Raw genomic sequence first — 23,804 nt, 5'->3', positions numbered from 1 at the left:
GGCGTTTATTACGGAGGCATGCCCCAGTCTTTGTACTTCCACAACCGTAATTACCCTACATGCGCAGATTGTTTGTCAAATGGTTGCAGGGTCACCGACAGATTATTACGTATCTCATAAATGTGTGAGGACAAGGATTCTGATAATGAACGTCAGCTGGTAAAATGAAGTGGTAATTACGAGAAAAAATAGGAAGTGTATTCAGGAGAATATGAAAAAATACCGTCAAGGACAGTGTGCTCATCTTTGGTTTGAATTGGTCCATCAAGAAACATTTAAACCAGAGACAAGAATGACAAAAGTAAATAAGGTCTGAAACTTTAAGTACTGGAGGTCAACTTTAGGAACAGGCTTAGCAAGGAATGTTTCAACACAGTCCTTCATGCTTTCAGCAGGTCTGCCAATATGTATCAGTTAATGTATAATGACAGGAAATGACTCAAGGTCAGTGGAGTGGCCTGTTTCAGTTAATGCCACCACTCCCATACATTTGCAGGATTTCCCCGTTTTTCTTACCTCATTTGCATATTTTTGACACTAACATGTTCATTTGGACAACGTCACATCTCAACCCCTGGGTTTACCTTTACACCAAATACTGTGATGGTAGGTGTGGCCGTTTGGGAGCTTTTGCGTGTGACGGACATACATCCGCACATACATACATACATACATACATACATACATACATACATACGCCACCGACTCACCATATAAGCTCTTTTTGGTATTTATAAACATACAAATATGAGCTACAAATAATACAACAAATGCTTTCAATGATTTTATTGGGCCTATCCCCTTCGTACTTCATCTTCGCTTACCAGGGTCTCTTGTCCAGGCAGCTTGATGCTCCTCGTAATCAGACCTTGGAGGTTAGTTAGGGAAGACTGTAGTCGAACTAACAACTCGTGCGAACAGATGATGTTCGTACTCATGAGGGTAGAGTTTGCTTCGCCCCGATCGTTCATTTTGGTACAGTTTTCAGTACAGCAAAAGTGGTAAAAAAGCGGTACTGAGGTTTATCGTAGCTCTGCATGGCAGGGCTGTATGTTACCACATGTGGTGGGAGGCCGTATAACGCCGGTAACACACAGCCCTGTCATGCAGAGCTAGGTTTGTCGTTGGGTCCAGACAACAAATCGGAGTCTCATTCATGTTTTATGCAAATTTTATCTGCTGATGAATTCCAATTAATTACGATAATGTAAATTTAAATTTAAGTATCCTAAATGTTTGAAGTGTAACTATACTAGTGTATCAATTATCATTGATTGGCTTTCACAATACAATGGCAGAAGTGTAACTACACTAGTGAATCAATTATCATTGATTGGCTTTCACAATACAATGGCAGAAGTGTAACTACACTAGTGTATCAATTATCATTGATTGGCTTTGACAATACAATGGAAGAAGTGTAACTACACTAGTGTATCAATTATCATTGATTGGCTTTCACAATACAATGGTAGAAGTGTAACTACACTAGTGTATCAATTATCATTGATTGGCTTTCACAATACAATGGAAGAAGTGTAACTACACTAGTGTATCAATTAGCATTGATTGGCTTTCACAATACAATGGCAGAAGTGTAACTACACTAGTGTATCAATTAGCATTGATTCGCTTTCACAATACAATGGCAGAAATGTAACTACACTAGTATATCAATTATCATTGATTGGCTTTCACAATACAATGGCAGAAGCCTCTCGCCAATGATGAGAGCTTATGGAAAACGTAAAATTAAGCTAAGACAGGTAGATGTGACCATGTGAGAGTGAATTTCAATTTTAACCCATCGACTGAACTACACCAACACGATAATAGATAAAGATGCCCCAAATTTTCAAACAAACAGAGTCGATGACGCCGATTCAAAAGACAAAACCTGGAAGTCATGCTTTTCTAGTGTCTTATACCTCGTAAAAATTTGGTTATGAAAGTATATAATAAAAAACCCATGTCTGCATATAATAAAGTTATTGCTGTGTATGTGGAAATCCTAGAAACATAGTTGTAATTAACAGTTATTAGTCATATGCCCTTTAACTATCGTGTACTAATGACATATCTTACGAGGACCTCGTAAATAGGAAAGAATATAAAACTTTAAATAGAAATGTCATCATTTTATGTTGTTTGTACAACTATTCTTTCTTCGATTTTGAAGAAAATAAATGTGTTATTACATTTTTAATGTACAGAATCACAAATATTTCTGAACGACATACACACATACACATACATACACATACATACATACATACATACATACATACATACATACATACATACATACATATCGTATAAAATATGAAAAAATATAATCATTCAATATTGATAATTTGACAATGTCTGTGATGTACAATAATTCATGATTATTTACAATGGTAAGAATCACGAAACAATTTGTTCTCATTCCATTAATTCCAGAATAGAAGCTTCATACGTCTTTGGCAATACATCACAGTGTGTCACAGTAATTTCATTGTACGATGCCTTGTCATATTTTTCTAAGGCTTCAAGTATGTCTTTTATCGGGAAATCTTTGTCCGGGTCAAGTTGTTTTTTCCATTGCATCATTCCTTGGTATATAATTTCTTTTAGTTCACCGCGGTGCTTGTACTCTGAGTCAGCTATGTCGGTATCAGTTAGACCTGGACAGGGTTTACATCTTAAGAATTCCTTCCAGTTGTCGCGATTACCGTGTTCGACTATGGCTTGGATTATCTTCTCTCCGTCAACTCCTGTTTGGTTGAAAAGTATATTAAGGTAGCATGCGCCTCGAAAATGAAAGGCTTAAACTTTGGCTCAAACTTTCCATAAGGAATTTTTTAACCATTCTCTTTCAAAATCAAGAATAAAAATCGGGGGTCACCATGCAAATTTTGGAACTAGAGAAACAAATAACCCAAGATTTACCGATATCTAAAATTCAAAATGGCCGCCATCTCTGTGTTAACTCTATGGAGAAAAATAAAATTTTCGAATTTCGACAGTGAAGAGTTTTCTTACACCAAGAGCTTTAAAACGAATCCCCACAAGTGGTAGATCAGAAAATAATCGTAAAAGTTTGAGAGTCCGAATATCTGTCCCCGAGGCGCGTTCTACCTTAAATTTAGAGACCGCGTTTCCCTTTTTGCAGAAACAGTGCAACTTCATGGAGCAGTAATGACAATTGTAGTACATATTTACATTCTTTCGAATGTTACAGGTATACTCAAAGAATTTCAAAATACTTCCCTAATCCACCGCTTGTCGCATTTTGCATATCTCTTGGTTTCATGGAAAATGCTACTTTATTTTCCCCATACTCTCAAAGAAACGTAAGAGTAGCAATTTAGAGTTCAAAATGAGTAGATTTGAGATGATTTTCTGGACTTAGCTCCAGTCTACGGTTTGTTTCGTAAATTTTGCATTTTCCATTGTTTCGTTTTAAATTCTGTATAGTTTAGGTAAACCAATGCTGCGAAGTGATTTTTAAAATTGGATAGACAATTTTGGAAACCGTTTAGTTGACAAGAAGATATGCCTGATACGAGTTATTCCTAAAGTTGAATGCATATCTGACTTCTGCAGACAAAAAAACCGAATACCCATAATTCAAAAGATCGATTTCTCTGAAATTTAATGATGTAAAATTTGTTGCCACAACTGTGACAAATTGATGAAAAAAGTTTTCAAACCCACACATTCTGCTATGTAATTCTGCAAGGCAAATAAGTTTATCTCGTTAAGCGTCCTTGGTGAAAACATTTGATTCTTGTGAGTAATGTCCTTGACCGCACAGTATGGATGAAAAGTTTGATTTATCATACCTCTGGAAATTTCAATGTATTTGTCATCATCATGATTTCTTATAACCACCATGATTTTGAAAGCTACGTCAAGTCTATGCAATTGACATTATTGTTAAACCTAAAGAGTAAATCGAGCATCAGCCGAATGTCACTGGTGTTCAGTCTGGAATCGATCCGCTGTTTGGTATCGAATCCCCTCATTACCAACAAATTTGACGGCTTGATCTATTAAACTAACGTGCGTTGTGTACTTACCTTCCTTTAAAGTGAAAGTGCTGTGCCTTCTGATTGGTCTTATTGAGGATCGACGTCGAACGGCACTTGGAGTACTTAGACAAAGAACGTCTGTGACATTGAAGATTCAAGAATCATTTATTGTCGTCAAATTTTATTCTACAAATGATGTGATGATGGCCTTCACGTTTCAAATGTTTTGGAAATCTAATACGGGATCTAAAATTGAAGAATACCAACATGGAAGGGAAGTGCTACCATAGGAAAATTCAAGGACATTTTTAGCATTTCAAGATTGCCATTCAATTTGTCTTTTAAAACGTTTAGGATGTTTTAACATGAGAAAGATCATCGCGCACTGAATATGCATTGTCGGTTTCAAACATCAGCCTAGCCTTGAGGTAACAAGGCTTCGATGACGTCACGATTATATTTTGGCGTAACAATGACAGTTATCTGGTTTGCAGTAAGCACATGATTTTTACATGAAGATCGTCCACAGTTAGAGTAACTACTTTCTAATGATTTGAGTCCACATCTCTCATTGATATTAGCAATTGGAATACACATTAGGCTGCATTCACAGATTATGTTGAGGGGGCTGGAGGAATCGCGATTTAAATCTTATTTTTCAGATCCTCTCTCAATAACCTCCAAAAAATTTCAAGTCCCCCTCTATGATCAGAATTGTGCAAGTCCCCCCCCCCCCCCCAATTATCATATAGGCCTAGCCTAATCGCATATTTATTAGGAATGTACGCAATGGAAAAATAAACATACATTGCGCAGTTCTGCTCGCAGATGTTCGACACTACCAGTTATAAGCAATTTGCATAGAATCATATTCCTAGGCAAGTTCTTAAATTGATTTACCAGTTGACTTTTTGGATTTATCAGTCTAAGCCAACTTGAGTTAATCCAGCTCTGGCCAGGTTAATAGCACCAGCTGAAGAGCGCACAAAACGACAATAGAATATGCAAATTGTGAATTCCTGGCTACATTTTGCCAAATTGTGACAAACTTAGCACAGTGACCTAACGAAAAAATACTTTTTAAAGTACAAGACATTTGACTTACATCATACCTAGAAGTTTTAATCTCTGAAATTTTGGGTGTAATAATGGCACATTCAGTTAACAATTATTCCATTTAGTCACACATTGTTTCAGCTAAATTAGAGTCTTTACTGTTCAAAGTTTTACTTGTGTTATTGTACGATGAAAATGTGAAAATGTCATTCACTGAATGAACTTAAAATGATTGGTTTTATATATTGATTTCAAGTGATTTTTTTAAAAAACGGTGACTTTTCATCGTACATTTGCAGAAAATCAAGCATTGTGACCCAATTATTTTTGTCTAATACTTGGTTACTCTCATATGCCAGAATTCAAAATCCCTTATAAAAGTTCCTGGTCTTTCATGTGTTGCTCTCCAGCCTGATCTTGTGTACAGGTAAGTTTCACTGCCATGAGCGTACTATGACCCAAACTCTTCTTCAACTACATCACCGTGACAGCTATCACTGTCACTGCCGGTATGCAGTGACAGTGACATTGCCCGTAGGCAGTAGCAGGGAAGTCTAGATTCTTGTTCAATTATCACAAATATTTATATATTCAGGGTTTGTTGTAAAACTGCATACTGTATGTTACAGCATGCTGCAGGGAGACAGCAAGAAACTGTATTTGATACATTGCATAGAAATATTGAAAAAAATTATCAACAGTTGAGCTTTTGCCCCCGTTACAAGGCCAACTTGTTGTTTTCACGAAAATTCAATGGCACTTATACATGTTTTTATTTTTTTTCCTAGATAAAAGTCATGAAATGCGACAAATGGTTCTAGGTTTTGTTTAATTATTACTAACATTAGAACCATTGGGTGATATTAAAATGTTGGGAACCAAAATATTTTAAGGTCCCCACCCCCTTATAAGCAGAGCAAATCTTTCAAGTTCCTTTCTACCACCCCAAAATTATTTTCGAATCCTTCTGAATTCCTCCAGTACCCCCACCAATTTTTCTGAATGCAGCCTCACTCACAGTCTGGCTTCGCCAGTGTATTGCTGCATGGATAATTACGTTAGCTGGAACAGAAAGCCAAAAGCGAAAAACTCAAGAATAAATTTAGAAATGATCAGAAACCGAGGTCGAAGTTCACTGAAGCAATAAACTAACCAAACCTTAATATTCTGTCATTTTCTATGAACACGATTGGAACTAATTTGGGATAATTTGATTTTCATATTTTGCAAATTTCTCAAAAGTATTATAGGTGCCATATAACTGAATCTTGAAATATCGCAAATTACTCATAAAAACAAGTATATAATATAAAAAGAAAAGCAGATGAGATAACATTTGTAGATTAAATCGACATTAGGGACTGGTCAGTTTCTTCGGCTGGGGGGGGGCGGTGGATTCCTGGGGGGTCACCCTGTTTTTGACTTTGGTGATAGGGGGGTCACCATGTTTTTGAAATGCCCAATAGGGGGGGTCAGTGTGTTTTTGAATTTCGACACAGGCTCATCATTGCCTAAAATGCATCATGTCAGCCACAAATTTCATCCAGTTGCATTTTTCGGCGCGCCCTTCGGGCACGTAACTTTAATAATCAGTCATATTTTTCAGCACACCCAACTTTAACATATCAGGCATACATATATCAGACATATACGTATGTTCAATATTTTTCAGCATGCTAGCGCTCTTCAAGCGCATTACTTTAATATATCAGACATTTTTCAGCACACCCTTCCTGTGCATTACTTTAATATACAAGACATATATATCAGAGATATCAGGATGTTTCACATTTTTCTCCGCGCCCTTCGGGCGCCATAAATCAGAGATATATGCCAGGGATATCTTGATGTTTGCTAAGTGAAAGTGTACTATTATGAAATCTGCATTTCATATGAAAAGCATGACAAATTCCTGATACTTTTCTGTTCTCTCTATGAGAATTCAGTATGAGAAAGCAACATGCACAAATATCAATGTCACAAGAAAAGGTCATCATTGACACTTTGAAATTCCTATCTTACAACTGACATGCCAACAATTTCATTAAAACACAGAATGACTTAAAATATAAATGTATGTAAAATATAACATATATATATATATATATATATATATATATATATTACAGTATTATATTATTACATATTACAGTTGTCGCGTGCGGGGGGGGGGTCACCCTGTTTTCAAAATTTGGAACGGGGGGTCACCCTGTTTTCAAAATTTGGAATAGGGGGGGGGGGGGTCAGCCACTTTTTGACATCGGCAAAAAATAATCCACCGGGCCCCCCCCCCCCCAGGCCGAAGAAACTGACAGTCCCTTACTTCACCATCCAATTATCCCAAATTAGTTCCAATCGTGTTTATGGTGAATGCTCGATTTTGCCAGGAAAAAATAAGCACCTACGCAATCTTGTTCATACTGTGTTCTCTGAGCAACACTTACCGCGGCGAGGAAGGAATTTCTGTTCTTCGGGTGACTCTGTTGGCATAATTTTTCCTTGACTGTCTTCTGTACGGATGTACCTTTTACGTAACCGACAAAGCACGACTAATACTATCACACCAACCAGTATAATTACCACCCCAATAATGATCATCCAAGTCCAAGAAATGTCATTGATGAATATCGGTGATACTTTAGGGCTCTCGGTGTAATTGCCGCTGTCGGTTTCGGGAGTATATTCTGCAGCCGAATAAATAAATGAGGATATTTTGTCATGTCGTTTAAATTGTGATGATATCGCAAGCGTCGAATTGTCAAATTTTACTCTCAAGAATGTACTAATTACCTATTTTTTGTGCGATGAGCTCACCATCCACTCGCACTGCCTTTCCCTTGGTCGCGTTCTCATCCTGTTTGTCGTGCAAGGCTTTGCTGGTAGGACGTGTTTTCATTATCGAAGCAGTTGCGTCTGACTTCGTCCCTATGGATCGAGTTGAATGCTTATCTCGTTCACTAGAACGTAATTTATGGCGGGTGTTTGGCGGGAAATTTGTGGCGATACCAGGACGAGATGGCGAATCTCCACACAAAGCATCATGGGTATGGTTTCCTTTCCATAGCAACGTCTTTCCGATGGCCCGACAGTCAGTACGTAGCCTACATGAACGTCTACTGTTGTAGATGTTAGAGTATGATTGGTCGGGGCAATATCGACACCGTATTCTGGATCTGTAGTGAGCTGACACAGACAAAAAAACGTTTATGAAATATTCGTCATTCAGTAATAATTACTTGTAACCAGAGAACTGACGAAAATCGTTCCCTTCGAAATTCTAAACTTTTTCTAAACGTTTAGAGTCTTTTGACAAAGTGTTTCGGTAAAAATATAAAGCATTATATACCTGATTATTTTCTCTTGTACCCAGGTATATGGCGCTATTTGGAGCATGAATTATTCCTTCGTGATGATTTTGATACGTAACTTTTTTCCACGGCATTTTCATGCATTTCCACATGCAAATCAATGGAACAAGGATATACTACACTGCGCATTGGCAGTCTACTTTCATATAGTTGCAGTGTGCCTTATACATTATACACCTATGAAGACTGGTCAGACCGTCTATATCTTTACGATGAATATAAAAAATACTTTACTTTTCTCTGAAGTGGTCAATACTTTCAATAACACAATACCGTAACTGTATTGGGGAAAAGCTGATGGGCTAACAGTGTATGCATACTGTAATTCGATAAGAACTATTTGTTGCACACTGAAGTGGGCAAAGTTTTAAAATTCAAAATCAGAGCAGCATTTTTGAACCTTTTTCAAAGTCTAATTTTCCAGAATAATGGTGTCTCTGCATATTGATAACGTGCTTACCATCTAGTATCTATCAATAAATCGGGCATGATATATTCTGCTTACCTATCGACACCATCATCCCTGGTGGACACGTGTATACCACACAATGCGTGCCCGATGCTAAAGCGTATGTACCATTACGGCAACCACATTTGCGTTCTTGAGTTGGCGTGCAGTCTTGTCGAATCTATACCGACGAGAAAATAATCAGATAAGAGATATTTCACAAGTTTTTTGAGATAAAATGCAAACTTTCGCCCCCTTTCTTAATTCTTGATACCTCGTTCTGTTCGGGCATCCCATCCAACTGTTACCTCCGTCAGTTTTGTCTTTTCGTCATGACGAGACTGTCTGCCATCAATCTGTCAGTATAATTTTTATGCTACAATTTCTCTGTCTGCTTATTTACTTCCCGAATTTTTTACATAAATTATTTCAGTTATTTTTGTTTCACGTGAACAATTTTATTTTATTTCTCACAAAAACATGTTAAATTGTCAGTCATTACATACTTTTTCTCGAGGGTATATGGTCGTCAGATCTCTACTACCTCCCTGCTTTATGGTAGAACTCGCCTTGGGGACAGATAGTCGGACTCTCAAACTTCTACAATTCTTTTCTGATCTACCACTTGTTGGGACTCATTTTAAAGCTCATGGAGAAAGAAAAACTTTTACTGCCCAAGTTCCCAAGTTTTTCGAAAATCAAAAATTTAATTTTTCCCCATAGAGTTAACACATGAATGGCGGCCATTTTGAATTTCAAAAATCGCACACTGTTGGGTAATTTCTTTCGCCAGTTCCAAACTTTGCACGTTGACCCCCGACTTTTATTGTTGATTTCGTAAAAGAATGGTTGAGAGTTTCATTCAGGAAATTTTTAGCAAAAGTTTAAGTCTTTCACTTTCGAGGCACATATATACATCCTTTATACGGATATAACAAATGCTGTGATGACATGCATTATCAAAGTGATACATACCAGAAATTATGTCATCAGCATATACATGTTACTTATATACGCAGGGTGTGAGTAAAGCTCTGATGACTTATAATCTAACTTGTTCCACTAAGCAGAAATAACAAAAATAACTTCCCCTATGAAACAAAATTAACCAAAACAAGGCGGTATTGCTGAAGGCAATGAGTACTTGGGCCGTGATGGAGTAATTTTGAGAACAATATATACTACTATTCAATATGGTCTTGAATTTCCTCCTGTCAATTAGGCATTTGATTAACTGGTTATTAAACGAAGCAATGGCATGACAACGGCAAAATATGTCTAGCAACTTTTGTGGAGTTTGAGGCAGGGGTTCTTTATTTATAGTGAAAATTGCTTAAACTCCTTAAATATTCAAATTACAGCAAATTTCTTTTGTTCTCGATGGTAGATGTCTAATATTTAGATGGGCATATTTAGATTTCTACCCTATAGTTAATCCTATATACCAAAAATCGGACATCCAGCTCTATTGGCTTGCTCAGAATTAGATATGCGCATAATTAATGAGGTACAATAGGTGTCCCATCATACCAAATATGAAGGGTGTAGCACTTGTGGTTACTGAGTTGTGGACAAATATATCTATTTGAGGTCAAAGGTCATTGAGGTCACGTGACATTTTGTCAAAATAATTGTATTGCTAAGTTATTCCTATATACCAAAAATCAGACCTCTAGCTCTATTGGCTCGCTCGCTTGAAAACAATCTCATAAACCTGGCCAGATGGGCAACTGTGTATGGGCAGCTGGATACTTGACTTCCCGGAGAAGGCGAGCTGTCACGTTCAAGCTCAGGATTATTTGTCGATCAAATTTCAGTAAATTTACCTTACCTAGATGAAATTTTGTCTATAGGTTGAAATTTCGCCGAATTTTGACGAAATTGCATCGATTTTTCAGGTTCATATCCGACATTTTTGAGTGCAGACAGAAATAGCTTTGAGGCAACATGGCTGCGACCCCATGTTGACCCCGGTATCTGCTAAAGTGCGGGTTGCGGGCTGCGGGCTTTTAGAATTATGGCTAGATTTCTAATATATGTAATACGGCATATAGTATATAAGAAATAAAACCTTTAGAAGGTGTCTATTATCAATAATCATGATCAGGTCTATCGTACAGTATCCCTTTTCCTGCCAAGTCCATATTTCAACATCAGGTCAAGATGGTTAAAATTAATGAAACACTACTATATGGTGTATTTAACGTAATACTGTATATTTGAAGGCTGTTGAAAACATCAATGCTGTAAACTTGATTTTTTGGACTAAAGATGCTATAACAGACCAAACCAAATGGGTGAAAATACGTCATGTTTCTGAAAAAAATCAAAATCTGCTAAACTAAAAGCGGCGATTCCGAGGACCAATTTATTTATTCCGAGCTGCCTGGCCATTACAAATAATTAGGGATCTGAATCACTTTTCTTTCTTGCCATGGATGTGAGTGAGAAATATACGTAATACCAGACTGACAAAAAAAAATCGCGCCTCGGAAATGTCGCCACTTATCGCGGAATGAAAATTGTACATTTCTAGTATCAGGCCATAGGAAGTAAATTCTTTGTAATGCATCCATTCACAATTCGGTTCCAGGGCAACTCATACAGAAAATTAAACAATGCCTAGTTAAATGCAATGCATAAGGAAAGATTTGACTTAAAAAGCGTAGAAGTGATGTGTATTGTAAATGCCGTGTATTTTTCATGAAATCTTTAAAAGAAAAGACGTACAACAAAGGACTTAGTTTACTTGGCCGTTTCGGTTCAAGCAAGGTCGCGACCTCAGAGAACGACATTCTGCTAACATTTTACGCGAGAATTTCAGTGGGAAAACACGCCGGTGCGTTGCCTTATTTTCAGGAATCGATCTAATAGGAATATTTTTGGATGAGTTTGTGTTCTGCAGCTCTCAATAATTATCTCCTAATATCATGAACGTATGACTTGCACCTGCAGTATGATAGTCGCTCCATGCCGGTATGCCCCCTTCAAGCATTTGATCCAGCGTGACTTTGAAAAGTTTCCTAGGACTATAATCGTGTTCACCACAATAAAATTATTTGAAACGGCGTTGAAAACGATTTTGAAAATTGTGCTTTTATCGGCGGTTGAACTAATCTGAAGTGTGAGAAGGGCGAAAATGATATCACAGGGCATGAGATTTAAAAAATGCTGGTGAGCTGAAAATCACTCTCCTAAAATTATCTGCGGGAGTGTTACGAGAGTGATAAAACTACTCCCCTGAAATGCATAGGGAGAGTGAAGCAGATAAAAAGAATTATGAAATCGTTAATTGTGTCTTGTTCATTCTAATTGAGAATATCTATTTTTACTTTTTTTTCTTATTTTTTGTTTTTGTTATATTTGTTTGTTACAGGAACTTAATGTAAGTATTATTATAGTAAGAACCAGTATCGGCAATACAGTCCTGATCACTGGACAAGTCACAAAATACAGACAACTTGCTGTGCTATGATATACCGGTAACACTATCGATGTAGCACTCTGTAATTAACATTATTTATAACCACCTCTTAGCTAATTACAATCTACGATGATCATTTTCTGTTGACAAAATAATTTTTTCTTTTTACCTCCATGCTCGCACAGAGACAGAAAAGTAGACTTTGCCTAAGTTTATAAGCGCGGCTGAGCACAAGTGTACCTAGGCGAGGTGGGTGTGCTCGAAAACGAAGATCAGTGCAAGTTTTGGATTCAAAATCGGCTGTTTTCGGCGGAGAAACTGCGCGCCGTATTTCCGAGGATCTTTCATAGTACGCATATAATATGAGCGGCGATCATGCATCAACGTCTTCAAATATTTCTCCAAACTGCATATTCAATTCATGTCGAAATCTCTGTGCTCCTAATTCATCGAGAATACGGTTCTTCCTAATTATGAAGTCAGCTAAACGCTTTTCAAGAAAATAAGTACGAACAAATGAGGGAGGATGGCAAAATTCGTGTTGAATGAATTGCCTGTATGATCTATGGGAGCGCCCGCTCCGGGCAGATGCCAGGCTTACGTTCAATATAGTCCTGGTTGCGTACTCTGTACAGACATCGCATATAAAGCAACACAATTTGATGAGTTTTACTAGCCACGGCCACGGCTAATCCCTTGTAGGGACCGTGTGTTTTCGGAACGCGAATGCATATATACATGTAGCAAAGCTTAGAAATAGAAGACACGGTATTGGCACACGTACGCATGGCCTTTTGTTTCTCTTGTTCATATGTTCGCTACAATATTTAATTAATTTTTACAAAAAAGAAGCTGAAACTGAAAGTCTGCAGGCTGTAGCCTGTCATTCCGATGATGAACACGTGCTCAGACGCCAGTTTTTTTGCAGTGCATTCATTCTGTGAACATGTCGCAGTCCTGTCCAAGTTGCCACGCGAGCGGAAAATCGTTCGCGTTGATTTTGATTTGCGCGAGCGCTATAGGCGAGCGGAGCGATCGCTCGCCTCAAATCTCATGCCCTGCAACCCGCAAAATAGCGCATCCGGTTGACCCCTAGCCCTGCGTACGATGCTATGTGCTACAGCTAACACACAGCATCGTACGCAGGGCTAGCAAGAGAGTTGCCGACATCGAAGGTTATTTACGAGAAGTGGATAAAAGACTGAAAAGACTGGTATTTTTGGAAGCGATCGAGTAGCTGAGGTAGGCTGGGACACGACTTGGGCCCAAGAACGCTGAATTTCGGCAGTAATTTGGCTTTTTACGTGAAGTCCCAAAATGGATTTGAAGTCACCGACCCTACGTACGGGTCTTTGCAGGGCTGTGGTGATCGGGGCGATTAGCTGTAGCGGAACACACAGCATCGTACGCAGGGCTAGTTGACCCAAGTGAAAATGTGTTCGCGATCAAATCTTCCTATATTTTTTTCAGAATTTTCGACAAAATCATTGCTTCTTAAATCTTTTGTAAAATATAAAATACTAAAATAAAAATGCGATGTGCCATGTCTCCAGATTTCTAAAACATCGTTCGTTGACCGTTCGACGGAATACTCATTTTGCAAACTTGTGACGCAGTTGAAATTCAATACTGACCGCCAAATAATCTTAATGAGACGAGATCATTCTAGACCCCGGTTCTAGACATCCTCCAAATTATCCAACCATTCGCGTTAGAGTTCAGCTCGCTTAGAGTATCATAACATTCTTCGGCCTTCGTTTAGATCGACCCTAATCTCTCCCATTTAGGAAATAAATAGGCCTACACAAGCTACCTCGACAAAACTTCGTGCACCATCCAGGACCAAACGCACTACAAATCTGTCTTGACGTCATCATCTCCTTACATGGTAATCGGCATACCGTATTTTTTAGCAAAGGAGACACAGAATACGTCGGAGTATTCAGTTTCAAAACGTATTACATTGTGTGATGTTGTCAAAAAAAGGTAATGTTACTGCAGTGGTATAAATTACAAAACACAAAAGTTCAAATCAGTTTATTTTGGACTGGCTTTACCCAACATTTCATATTGTTTCTTATGCCAGATTTGACCACGTACTTACTGGCGACCCCTTTACATGCAAATTTGTGTCAAATGGTGTGTTCTCCTGGAAAAACAAACGTACGATTTCTATATGAAGGAGGCGAAATTTGCCCTCAAAACTCGAAACCACCCCTTTATGGGGTGTACCTAGCTATTTTGAACGAGCTTCTCGAATCTGCAGCTCTATTTCGAAATGATGGTCTGGTTTTCTCAGCTCAAGGATAAGTGTTCTCCATCGCTGTGGGCATTACTATTCTCAACTGGGGGTACAGTTTCCAGTCGTAATGTTTTTCATTGTGTCCGGGATATAAAACCTTTCCTTTTCAAACTTTCACTGTGATTAACACTAGTCCACATCTTGTCAGTGATTAAACATGTTTCAAGTTTAAATGTTAAATTCTGGTCTCGAGCCCTCCTGTTCGACAAAACTGAAATTACCCCTCCCACTTTGGCTCGTCCAGTGGGTGTAGCAAGGGTCGTGCCATCGCTTAGGAAACGGAGGGTGCATTAATTGTTGCATTTCGATGACATTTTGATTATATTCAGAAGATTTTGTGGCAAAAACTCAGATAGAGAAGCATTTATATTCACATCTCACTTATTCATGACTGGCTGAGAGCAGCACTTTTTTAAGTTAGCATCATTACGCCATTTATTATGCCAAGAAAGATGAAGCCAAGACATTTTGCCCTCCCTGGTCTCAGCCAGAAATGGTTATACCTTACAGAGTTTTTTCCCACGGAATGAAAACAAATGTACTTGGGCTGAGGCCCAATTACAATAATTTGAAAAGATGGCGACGCTGTCCCTTTGTTTGTGTGTATATCTGATGTGTAGCTGATTTTATTTCTCAATTTTTGTTTCTTGGCTGTTTTAAAGTTGTTGTTCTCTTATGAGGACAAAGGCCGCATCTATCTAGTTACCTATCTATATACCCATAGTCTGTTTGTCTGTCTATAATCTGTCTGTCTATAATCTATCTACTGTATCTATCTATCTATCTATCTATCTATCTATCTATCTATCTATCTATCTATCTATCTATCTATCTATCTATTTATCTATCTATCTATCTATCTATCTATCTATCTATCTATCTATCTATCTATCTATCGGTCTGTCTGTTCGTCTATCTATCGATCTGTCTGTTCGTCTGTCTGTCTGTCTGTCTGTCTGTCTGTCTGTCTGTCTCTGTCTTGTCTATCAGTCTGATTTGTCCGTTTGCTTATCTGGTAAATGTAGCTAGAGTGTCTGTAAAGAGACTAGCTTTTCAGTATTAAAGTTCATTGCAAATATCGTTATCTTACCACTTGATCCAGGCCATCACAATTGTCCTTACAAACCCAAAAGGCTTTGATATCAGCAAGCAGGCATTTGTTCCTGTACGGCATGTAGTGGTTGTAGGGTATAACTTCGCATCTAAGCAAAAGAGATTGAAGATTGAAAAACAAAATAATCTTTTGGGATGAGTCGCAGCATTGACCTTAAAGGTTTTTTAATAGACGCGCTGATCCCAGTACCCATGCTAGTGTCAAGCTATTGACACAGAGCTAGAACAATATTTATAAATATGCATTCTTCTTAAAATACACAAATTTACTGTGAGGCAGTAAATAAAATATGGGTGATCGATTGCAACATCAATGCATAGTAGTAGTGGGGCTGACATAAAAGTAAAATGAGAATACAGAATTTGGAGAAAGTGATCTCACTTTTGATATTCTTAATGTGGGCGTTTTTAGTGACTTTGAGGAACTGATGAGCAAAACTTCTAAACCGCGATAAACACAGGTATAGTCTTCAGTCTTTAAACATGTACTGTCATTATTGTTAATTACTTTAATTCGAACTGAATGAGAAAAATAGTCAATTTACAATAAATAACAAAGACAACCACTAAAACGCAAGACGACAAACAAAATTAGAAAAAAAGTGTCTTTTAAAGAGCTAATAAAAACATTGAAAAGTTGGAAACTCGTCAAGAGTACACCAGACATTGTAGTCCAGAAAAGTACATGTCTGATGCTCATAAGGCTTCGATTCACATCGCTTAAGCCGGTTGACTGAAAAATCGTCGACATTGTTTGAAATAAATGAAGATGAAACACTACCAATTCGTGACATCCCTAACAATCTCCGTAGTGCATCATTTGCTAACGTGTTCACACACGTGAGCATATGTTGCAGCGATGTCTGTCTGTCTGTCTGTCTGTGTGCTCGATATCTCAAAAACGGCTCATCGGATCAGAATCAAATCTGGTACGTAGATTCATTTTGGAATGAATGCAAGAACTGATTAGTTTTGGCGGATGTGGCTTGCTTACTGTTTGCTAATTTGCATAATGAATGATTTTAAACAAAGATATATATTGACAACGACTGCACACAATTTGATGAGATTTGCTACAAATGTTGATCACACCAAGATATATCAGCTGTGAAAGATATTAAGGGGTGACAGAAAAGGTAATGGACAATTTGCATATTTAATGAACTTTCCTAATTAGGGATATATATCTGATTTGACTCGATCAAAATTGACAAAACTTGGTATGTATATTGAAGATACTATGATTCAACATAGTTGAAAGTCATTAAGCTTAAGAATTTTTACTTCATCAAACTCTTAATTTGCATATTTAATGAACTTTTGAAATAAGTGCTATTTATTTGAATTGGCTTGACCAAAATTGATAAAACTTGCTATGTACATTTACGATACTATGATATAACATTGTTGAAAGTCATTAATTACTTCAGCCAAATACTTATTTGCATATTTAATAAACTTTCCTAATTAGATATATATATCTGAATTGACTTGACCAAAGTTGATGAAACTTGCTATGTACATTGAAGATACTATGATATAACATTGTTGAAAATCATTAAGCATTTTTACTTCAGCAAAATACTTATTTGCATATTTAATGAACTTCACTAATTAGGGATATATATCCGAATTTACTCGACCGAAGTTGATGAATCTTACTACATACATTGAAGATACTATAAAACAACATTATTGAAAGTCATTAAACTTTTTTACTTCAGCCAATTCCTAATTAGCATATCTAATGAACTTTCCTAATTAGGAATATTGTGTTATCTGTATTGACTAGACCAAATTTGACGAAACTTGCTATGTACATTAAAGATAATATTATACAACATTGAAAGTCATTAAGCATTTTTACTTTAGCCAATTCCTTATTTGCAAATTTAATGAACTTTCCTAATTAAGGATATTTATCTCTCTTGACTAGACCAAAGTTGACGAATTGCTTTGTACATTAAAGATACTATGCTACGACATTATTGAACGTCATTTAACATTTTTACTTCAGCCAATTCCTAATTTGCATATTTAATGAGAAATTTTCAGTCAATTCCTAATTTGCATAGTTTAATGAATTTTCCTGATTTGGGATATATACTTGGATTTAGAATTAATCTGTGGTTAATATTATTCATTATGTTGATCATAATACTTTCAATGAAGTTGCAAACATGTGGCAAAGGTTCAAATTTACACATAACTGCAATATATAATGAAACACGTGAGCATTTTCAGTTCATATCTGGTTTTAAAAGCATTTTTGAGCGACCACACAATGTCCTTGTTTGGGAATAAATAATATCATCGTCTATTGGGTCACACGTTCAAACATGACCCAAGTACTAAGTTCAGTCTTACAAACGCTATTGTGTGACCGCCAAGCGCGCCTGCAGGAATTTTACAGAGTTTGCTATGATATTAAAATTACAAACGTTTTGTCTTCTTCACATTGTTTTACGTCATGGTGTGTGAATAACAAATTTTTACAAGTGTTCTCTAAGTTTCTGACAGATAACTTATTAGGGGTAGGTTTTTATCAGCTTCGTCTTTGAGCAAAAGGACTAACTGTGCACAACTTTAAAGGGAGTCCTAAGGACTAAAACCACATAAACGGTCAATGTCAGCAAGTACTAATGCGAGAACCAGGGCATAAGGACTGCCGTTTGAGGCAGACGCATGTCTCGTCTGCATATGACAAATCATTCACAAACTGATAAGGGGTTATGTTCCAAAGCGATATTATAATAAGAGATAGACAGTTTGCTTGGTCAAACAGGCCTCGACCCATCTTGCGTCATCGATCATCATATAAATTAGACAAGTAATGATTTTATCTTAAAGGTCAAAGTTCGCCAGAAGGAGGTTTTTTGCTCACGTGTTGACACACGTGAGCATATGTCGCAGCGATGTCTGTCTGTCCGTGTGTCTGTCTGTCTGTCTGTCTGTCTGTCTGTGTGCTCAATATCTCAAAAACAGCTCATCAGATCAGAATCAAATCTGGTACATAGATTCAGTTTGCAAATGGCAAGAACTGATTAGTTTTTGGTGGGTGTGGCTTGCTTATTTTTTGCTCATTTGCATAATTAATGATTTTAGAAAAAACGGATATACATTGAGAACGACTGCACACAATTTGATGAGATTTGCTACAAATGTTGACCACATCAAGATATATCAGCTGTGAAAGTATTAAAGGGGTGACGTGAAGGATAATTACTAATTTGCATATTTAATGAAATTTCCTAATTAGGCGTATATTCTGATGTACTTGATCAAAATTGACGAAATTTGGTATGCATATTGAAGATACTATGATTTAACATTATTGAAAGTCATTAAGCATTTTTATGTCATCCCAAATCCTAATTTGCATATTTAATGACCTTTTAAAAGTAAGGATATATATTTGAATTTACAAGACCAAAATTGATGAAACTTGCTATGTACATTAAAGATACTATGATAGAACATTATGAAATGTCATTAAGCATTTTTAATACAGCCAATGCCTAATTTGCATATTTTATGAACTTTCCTAATTAGGGGTATTTATCTGAATTGACGAGACCAAAGTTGATGAAACTGGCTATGTACATTAAAGATACTATGATAGAACATTATTGAAAGTCATTAAGCATTTGAACTTTAGCCAATTCCTTATTTGCATATTTAATGAACTTTCATAATCAGTGATATTTATCTGTATTGACTAGACCAAAGTTGACGAAACTTGCTATGTACATTAAAGATACTATGATACGACGTTACTGAAAGTCATTAAGCATTTTTACTTCATCCAGCTCCTAATTTGAATATTTAATGAATTTTTGAAATTAGGGATATATATTTGAATTTACGTGACATAGATTTGAATTTACATGACCAAAATTGATGAGACTTGCTATGTACATTAAAGATACTATTATGTAGGCTAACATTATTGAAAGGCATTAAGCATTTTTGCTTCAGCCAATTCCTAATTTGTGTATTTAATGAACTTTCCTAATTAGGGATATATACTTGGATTTATTTGATCAAAGTTGGCATAACATGCTATGTATATTGATGATTATACCAGGTTATACCAATATTGAAAGTCATTTCGCACTTAAGTTTTCATGTCAGCTAATTTATAGTTTGCATATCTAATGAGCTTTCAAAGTTTGGAATATATAGTTTGAAGGACTTGACCAAAGGCAATTACACTTGCTATATAAAGTGGTGATACAATGACAGCAGTCAAAGAAATTAATTATTTCTATTTCAGCTAATTGCGTATTTATATACTGAATGACCTATAGAGTTTAATCCGTGGTGAATATTGTTCATTATGTTGATCATAATACTTTCAATGAAGTTGCAAACATGTGGCAAAGGTTCAAATTTACATATAACTGCAACATACAATGAAACACGTGAGCATTTACAGTTCATATCTGGTTAAAGACATGGCAACATCACACCGATTGAAGAATGTCGAGGATTCGAAACAAATTTCGTTGGTTTTTTCCCAGTTCCAACTTCTAATTGTTGAGGTCATAACATGCAATCGAGTGATCATCTTGGCTTGTGGGAAAATTAAATGTTGGAAGCTACAAAAAAACTGGACCATGCGCGATTAACAGCTTATGCGCCCTTTAAGCTTATATCCCTTTTCTTTACCGCCAAAAAATGACTCAGAGTTGTGTTAAGACTAGCGATAATTGAATGGATCATATAATGGCGCGGAATCATTCAAACTGTTCATGTTCTCACAGCAAAAATAGAAGTAATTATAAATATCATGTATATATGAAATTTTAGTTCCACGTCTTATCCATTGGTTCGACTGAACTTTGTAGAAACAAAACAGAACATAGAAACTGAAGAATGGTTATACAGAATCCATTCAAGCTACCAAAAATAATGCCTAGTACAATTTTTAGTGTTATCGTTGAAGATTCAATGACGACCGAAATACTGGGATACTCTTGTAGATGTACTCTCCCAAACACCAGATCCGTATCCTGGTTTACGACCTCCGTATCCTGGTTTACGACCTCGAAGTTTGTAATAAGCACGCTCGAAAGGTTTTCTGTCAAGCATTCATACTGCTCTACCCATTAAGTGAGTGCTAACCTTTGACCGCTCGGGTTTTGTTACATACTGGTCTTATTGATGTTATGGTTCGAATGCTTTGAATCTGAGAGGCCGTACAAACCGTATAGAATATGCAAAGGATACGCGATAGGAGTGCTCAATCATTCATGTTGTGCCGTCGGCTATAAAACAGGACCAGGCAGGGGTCATCTTTCCTTTGTACTCCGTCATTGTCACCTCTGCTTTGTCGAATGAAAATATTTAAACAAATCGCCACAAGAAAGTTTTGCTTAGACCACAAACTTCACCAGAATTAGCTCCAAATAATTTATGTAGCGGTACGGTGGCAACATTTTCCAACAACTTCAATCAATATTTCCTTTTGTTGTGTCATAAATAAATGAAGTTTTCAGGACAGAACGTATAGTCTGCATTCATGTTTTTACAATAAACTACGGGAACTTATGATATGTCCCCAGTACTTGATATCTTATGTGTAAACGTTATGGCCATAATAAAGTAATACAGCAGGGTTTAGATACACACACACACACTCTCTCTCTCTCCTCTCTCTCTCTCTCTCTCTCTCTCTCTCTCTCTCTCTCTCTCTCTCTCTCTCTCTATATATATATATATATATATATATATAATTTCTTGTTTGTTTGTTTCATTAATGTAAAACAGCTATCCACAGTTCATCGTTAAGAATCCCATCGTAAAGGGTCCGTAAATTTGACTAGCAGTGTTTTAATGGAGTTATGATTTAAATTGATATGTTCCATGCAAACTTCTTAAATTAAACTATATCCTGCTGTTGGCGTTCTATATACTTTATCACACTAAAATAATCAAGTATCTAAATTGAAGTACCGATACCGTAACGGTTATAAATTAAAATTGAATACACTTGGTGGTGTAACATTTGGGAATTTTCCGCCGAACAGAGACACAGAGTCACTTTTAATTAATAAAGGCGCAATGGTTATTTGGTTATATCAGTCAAAACCAGCTCTTTAAATAATCATGATAAAATCCTAGAGGAGGATTATATTATTTCAATCTTACAGAAAATAGGCAGTTTTGCGATTGTAGCTTAGCTCAGACACAGATAATATTTGTAAAGGTACCATGTGTCGCTTGACTGCATCTCCCCTGTCACGCTACGTTAGCTTGAAAGGTTTGCCAAAGAACCCTGTTAGTTGTTTCCAGACACGATGCACAGCTGCAGTGAAAACCCTACCAGATGAATTCATCGAAGAAATATTTTCTAGTGGTTTATTAAAGCAATATATAAAATCAAAGCAATATGTATAATAAAAATGTGTGGTTTTTCGGTCGTCAGGTTGGCTCAGTTTGTGGATGATATATTTTCTGTTTTGCGACACTTTCTTCTCTACTTATACTCAATATTGTTCAAAAAGTTTTTTTCCACCTTTACTTTTATCGGTCATGACAATGAGTATCTCCGCTCATTACCTTGTTTTTGCTGTACGAGTACATTCTGTCACCATATAAGTACCAGGCTGACACAGGTCACAGGTCAACCCATTGTGATGAAATGTTGTTTGGTCCGAGTCAGTCTTGTAGCAGCGGCCAGCAACACCATAAGCTATCTATAAATTTTGGAGAACAACAAATGCGGTCATATTCGAGATCACATGCACCACCAACATTGTCTAAATAACGTTCTTTGACACTCGTAAATACCACAGGCGCTCAGTGTACAGTATGGTAAAAAGGTCCCTTTTCTGCCAGTACCACATCGGACACGCAGAGCGCTTGTGGCACGTATAACCAATAAACCATCCCCTTTCCGTCAGTCCATACATACGTCCAAATTGCCAACCTATATCTCTACATCCCCACCCAACCGTCGTACCTACCATGCTACCCCAGTCCAACCCCTTCACTCATTTGTTCCTTTCCTACTCATCCCCCTAAATCCAAAACTTCAAACCTACCTATAGTCTATAGACCTTTCTTCTTGTGTTTCTCCCTGAATATACCCATCGTCTGATTAAAACAATATACCTGGCAAAATACCTACGTAGTCGACCATATTACAGATGCTTTACGCCGATTATTTTCAATTGTGCTAGTGGATTAGTTAAGCGTATTTCTGTATCGCCTGTTTGTTACCGGTATAGCCGTCTGTGGTCAAATGATAAACGTTACGCTCAAAGGCGGAAACGGTGTAACTATATTACATACGGAGGTACGTTAGAGAGGGTATATTTGTTGTGTGACGGCAATCTATCAGCCGGTGTCTCATTTTAGAATACTTCACCTACCGTAGTTTGTGAATCGATACGTATACTTTAATACAATGTTTGGACACAACTACCACCGTCATGTGACGGGATCTCACAGACTTAAAGACTAACGCATTATTTGTGATCCCTTCTATCATATTAAAATAGTGTAAACGAAATATTTTACACTTACAGACAAACATAGCCACACGACTTTCAGCCCATGTGAAATGGTATTTCTAGTACCAGTAGTCCTCATGGAGGTGAAAACATCAAGTGTCGAACCAAACACCGGCAGTTTTGGCGACAGTACAATAATCGTTTCTATTATATATGAGCGTTGCATATACATGAACGAACCATAGCTATGCAGAGTGCGATTTGTTGAACTGGTGACCCAGCTTCTGCTGTCAAAGAATGTCACGTGTCCAAAACTATAATATAATATTACGTTTAGTAACAATGATTAACCACACATACTTCTCCCTGATATTCATGCTAAGCAGGCCGCGGTATTTATGTTACACTATTTTCCTCACTATTTTCCTCACGGCTACAGTTGTAAGGAGTACACATTTGACATTATTTGGGAGGGGTCAGGAAAATTGACTTTTTGGGCATTATATTTCTTTTCTCCCCGCTTCACTCGAAATTACTTTTAGCTTTGCAAATTCTGGCATATTTTTCACTTTTCCTCTCAGAAATATCTTTGTTCGGGCGCGTCTATTGCCAATATT

The 23,804-nt window shown here is 37.0% G+C and overlaps 1 protein-coding gene across 1 annotated transcript; it reads right to left on the bottom strand.

Annotated features, from left to right (window-relative positions):
• Positions 1-1,487: 1,487 nt before the first annotated feature.
• On the bottom strand, positions 1,488-23,451 carry LOC139122804 (tumor necrosis factor receptor superfamily member 21-like). Its single transcript, XM_070688543.1, has 8 exons — positions 23,261-23,451; positions 22,292-22,428; positions 15,705-15,816; positions 8,946-9,069; positions 7,863-8,255; positions 7,517-7,756; positions 4,065-4,154; positions 1,488-2,756 (listed from the first exon to the last, which is right to left on the bottom strand). Exons 1-8 carry the CDS (start codon positions 23,417-23,419, stop codon positions 2,425-2,427), a joined length of 1,587 nt encoding a protein of 528 aa, XP_070544644.1. The 5' UTR covers positions 23,420-23,451; the 3' UTR covers positions 1,488-2,424.
• Positions 23,452-23,804: the final 353 nt, after the last annotated feature.

This window comes from Ptychodera flava, chromosome 22, assembly GCF_041260155.1.
Source record: "Ptychodera flava strain L36383 chromosome 22, AS_Pfla_20210202, whole genome shotgun sequence".
In the NCBI taxonomy this organism is placed as follows: domain Eukaryota; kingdom Metazoa; phylum Hemichordata; class Enteropneusta; family Ptychoderidae; genus Ptychodera; species Ptychodera flava.
Note: the sequence above shows the minus strand (reverse complement) of the source record. Positions and strands in the feature narration are given on the sequence as shown.

What these genes read in the sequence shown, in the direction of transcription:
- LOC139122804 (XM_070688543.1), bottom strand. Translation starts at nt 23,419, where the DNA reads ATGTATATGCAACGCTCATATATAATAGAAACGATTATTGTACTGTCG. An exon ending in TCGTGTGGCTATGTTTGTCT is followed by an intron (nt 22,429 to 23,260) that starts GTAAGTGTAAAA and finishes CAAAATTTATAG; the next exon opens with ATAGCTTATGGTGTTGCTGG. An exon ending in AGGGATGATGGTGTCGATAG is followed by an intron (nt 8,256 to 8,945) that starts GTAAGCAGAATA and finishes TGTCTGTGTCAG; the next exon opens with CTCACTACAGATCCAGAATA.